This window comes from Arachis ipaensis, chromosome B10 (genome assembly GCF_000816755.2).
Source record: "Arachis ipaensis cultivar K30076 chromosome B10, Araip1.1, whole genome shotgun sequence".
NCBI lineage: Eukaryota > Viridiplantae > Streptophyta > Magnoliopsida > Fabales > Fabaceae > Arachis > Arachis ipaensis.
In genome coordinates this window covers 81,612,496-81,616,275 of record NC_029794.2, presented here as the reverse complement: position 1 = coordinate 81,616,275, position 3,780 = coordinate 81,612,496, and the positions used below count along the sequence as shown (strand labels likewise).

At 37.8% G+C, this 3,780-nt stretch overlaps 1 protein-coding gene across 1 annotated transcript; it reads right to left on the bottom strand.

Moving 5' to 3' along the window:
• On the bottom strand, positions 2,355-3,557 carry LOC107620718. Its single transcript, XM_016322844.1, has 2 exons — positions 2,945-3,557; positions 2,355-2,851 (listed from the first exon to the last, which is right to left on the bottom strand). Exons 1-2 carry the CDS (start codon positions 3,555-3,557, stop codon positions 2,355-2,357), a joined length of 1,110 nt encoding a protein of 369 aa, XP_016178330.1.

Genomic DNA, 3,780 nt, shown 5'->3' with positions numbered 1-3,780 from the left:
TAAAAATTAAAATGAAAATGAAAAGAAATAAACAAGCAAGAGAAAATATTTACAATAACTAATAATAAGGCACACAGTTGCAACTCCCCGGCAACGGCGCCATTTTGATGAATTGAAGATTGATGGTTTAGAATTTACAATAAACTCTCGTTGCAAGTATAGTTTCTAAACCAAGCAATCATCCTTTCATACAAAAGTTTGGTTGTCACAAGTAACAAAACCCAATAAAATTGATAACCGAAGTATTGAAACCTCGGGTCGTCTCTCAAGGAATTGCAAGGCGGTGTGATTTACTATTGGTTATGGAAAATTGTATTTTTGGGTTTTTGAAATAAGGAACAGGTAATTTAAATAACGAGAAAAATAAATTAATAATTATAAATATCTCTTGGCAAGGTATAAGAAATTAAGGTCCTATCCTGACTATCCTTATTAGGTGTGATGAGAATTGGATTTTGCTCCCACTTTTATTAACCTTTACTAACAAAGGAAAGTCAAGTGGACTAATTAATTTGCTCCTCAGGTCCCAGTCAACTCATATGGAAAGACTAGAGTTATTGGAGTACAAATTAATCAGCAAAGAATTCCAATTTCAATCAACAGCTGAGTTTGATAATTCAAGTGTTACTAATTACTCAACCAAAATAAGAGGGAAAATAAATCTAAATTGAAAGCAATTATAAAATGGAATAAAACAATTATTAATATGAAATACCTCAAAATATATTAATTAAGAAAATCATAACATGAATGGTTCATAAGTCAAATTGGAACATTAACAAGTAAAAGTATTAGAATAAATAAAAATAAAGGAGAAACATTAATTAAAGGAAAATATTAAACCTGATATTGAAGTGATAAAAATAAAAAGGAATCCTAATCTTAAAACCTAAGAGAGAGGAGAGAACCTCTCTCACTAAAAACTACATCTAATCCTAAAATTATGAATTATGAATGTTGTATTGCATCTCTCTTTTGATTCCTCCATTCTCTGGCTTATATTCTGTGTTTCTGGCTTGGATTCGGGCCGAAAAAGGGTCCAGAAATTGCTGGGGGAGTTTTCTGCAGATTCTTGTACGTGGCTTCTGTCACGCATCCGCGTGGGTCACGCGTTCGCGTCATCTGGGAGTTTTCCTTGTCACGCATATGCGTTAGTCACGCGTCCGCGTCATTTGCGTTCTGCTCAAGGCACGCGTCCGCGTCATCCATGCGTTCGCGTCGCTGCTATTTCGCGCTAGGCACGCGTTCTTGTCGTCCATGCGTTCACGTTGCTACCTTTTCTTCAAAACTCCATTTTTGTGTTTTCCTTCCATTTTGTGTGTTTTCTTTTTGTCCTTTAAGCTATTCCTGCCCTATGAGATTTGAAAATACTTAACCCACACATCACGGCATTGAATGATAATAAAGGATAATTACATTTAGTAATTTTAAAGCATAGGAAACATGTTTTTCACTTATATCATAAATTAGGGAAGGGAAAGTAAAACCATGCAATATACATGAATAAGTGGGTGATGAATTGATAAAACACTCAATTTGGGTATAAAATATATCATAAAATATGGGTTTATCATGATTCCTTTCCTTCTTGAGCCTCCACATATGCTTTGTCTTCAAAGGTTCTGTGCCATCCCTAGCGAGGTCCACCAATTCTTCAAGGACTTCTCCTTGTTGATCTTTATGATTCCATATGAATGGCTCAACTCTTGGATTCCCACTAAAGTACCCCAAGACATTATGGACTCCTCTCAACTTTTTCTTGCACCACGCTTAGATTTCAAGTCCCGGTTTAGTTTCCTTGATGAACTTGAAATCTCTATTCCAACTGATGTCTAAGGTTTCATCATCCAATACTCCTAAAAGGACATGAATTTGATATCCGTTTCCAAGATAACATATTGATGTGGGCCGATGAAGCTCATAGGTGCAATTGTCACCTACTTAATTTGCACTTGGGGTGAATTTGTTCTCCTAGACTCTTACAAGAAAACCTTTATTGCTTGGTTGTCTATCGCCTCCTTACCAACCATTTTTAGCTCTTCCTACCCAACCTCCTCTAGGTCTTTCTCATCTCCTATGTAAAAAATTAGAGGTTGTAAAAAGTCCACCTCAACATTTTGTAGCTTTTCTTCATCAACCTCCTCTAGGTCTTCCTCGTCACTTAGGTCAAAATAAGAGGTTGTGAAAAGTCTACCTTAGTATCCGCTTCAAATCTAATGGAGAAAAATTCAACTTCCGGCTTAATTACTTTATCTTCTTCCAAGAAAGCATTCTTTAATTGAAGGGAGAAAGGTTGCAACTCCTCATTAGAGTCTTCTTGCAATAGTGGAGGTAGTGGGAAGTCCACATTATAGTCACAATCCTTCCCCCACACTTAGGCCTTTATTCATACTCATCTCATGAGGGGTCTCATGGTGAATCTCAACTACAACTTCATCAATCAAATCACACCGTAAGATAGAGCGATCCTCCAGCGGATGAGTCATAGTCTCATCCAAATTCAAGCTTACCGTTCTACCATCAATCTCAAAAGAGTATGTGCCCAAAAATGCATCAAGCTTAAACCTAGAAGTCTTCAAGAAAAGCCTCCCTAATAGAATGGATGATGGCTTCCCGAAGTCATTAGGAGGCATCTCAAGGATGTAAAAATCAATCGGGAAGGCTAATCCTTTGATGCTAACTAAGACATCCTCAGTAATACCGGCCACAAAAATAATGCTCTTGTCGGCTAAAACAAAACGAGCTGCCGACCTTTTCAATGGTGGAAGGTCCAATTCATTGTAAGCAGAAAAAGGCATAATGATCACACAGGCACCAAGATCACACATACAATCCACAAATTCAACATCATCTATAGTGCAAGAAACTAAGCAAGGACCGGGATCAACACATTACTCTGGTATAGTACCCATCAAAGTAGAAATTGAGCTACCCAAAGAAATACTTTCTAATTCATTAATCTTTTCCTTGTTCATGCACAAATCTTTTAGAAATTTATCATACTTAGGTACTTGGCGAATAGCATAAAAAAGGAGAATAATTACCTCAACGTTTTTGAAGATATCCACCATCTTGGGATCTAGCTGCACTTGCTTTTTGGTCCTCTTTGCCACAGCTGGGAAGGGAATTGGCATGGCTTCCTTTAAAGCATCTTCCTCCTTGGGACCACTTTCTCTTGCTTGAGCAACTTCCTCTTGAATAACTTCTTTAACTTCTTCCTTATTATCCACATCCTCCACCTCAACAATGTCTTCATCGAGAATAGCCTCATTTGCCTTTGATTCCTTGGAACTCCTCTCTTGTAGTATAGTGTCGGACCTTAAAGAGACAGCATTGATGCTACCTTTTGGGTTGGGCAATGATTGATAGGGAAGTTCACTTGAGCTTGAAGGTTGGAAGGTGCTTTGGTTACTGGTAGTTGGTAGAGCCATACGGGATATGACTTCGGTCAAAGTGGCCAAGTACAAATATTGTTTCCTTTGAAAATCCCTTTGCTCTTGGATAATAGAATGCAATTCCCTTTTCTCTTGAAGAATAATGCGGAGAGTATCATCCATTAGAGCTTGATTGGAGGAAGAAGAAGGGTAGGTGATTTGAGGAACTTATGGTTGGGTAATTTGTGGCACCTGGGCTTGTCTTTGATGTGGGGGTTGGTATCTTTAGCCTTGGTTTTGTGTTTGAAATTATTGGTTTTGTTAGTTGTGGTATGGTTAAAAGTTGTTGTTCCCTCTTTGATTTGCACCATCTCTCTATCCTTGGTTTGAGTTCTCTTGCCAACCC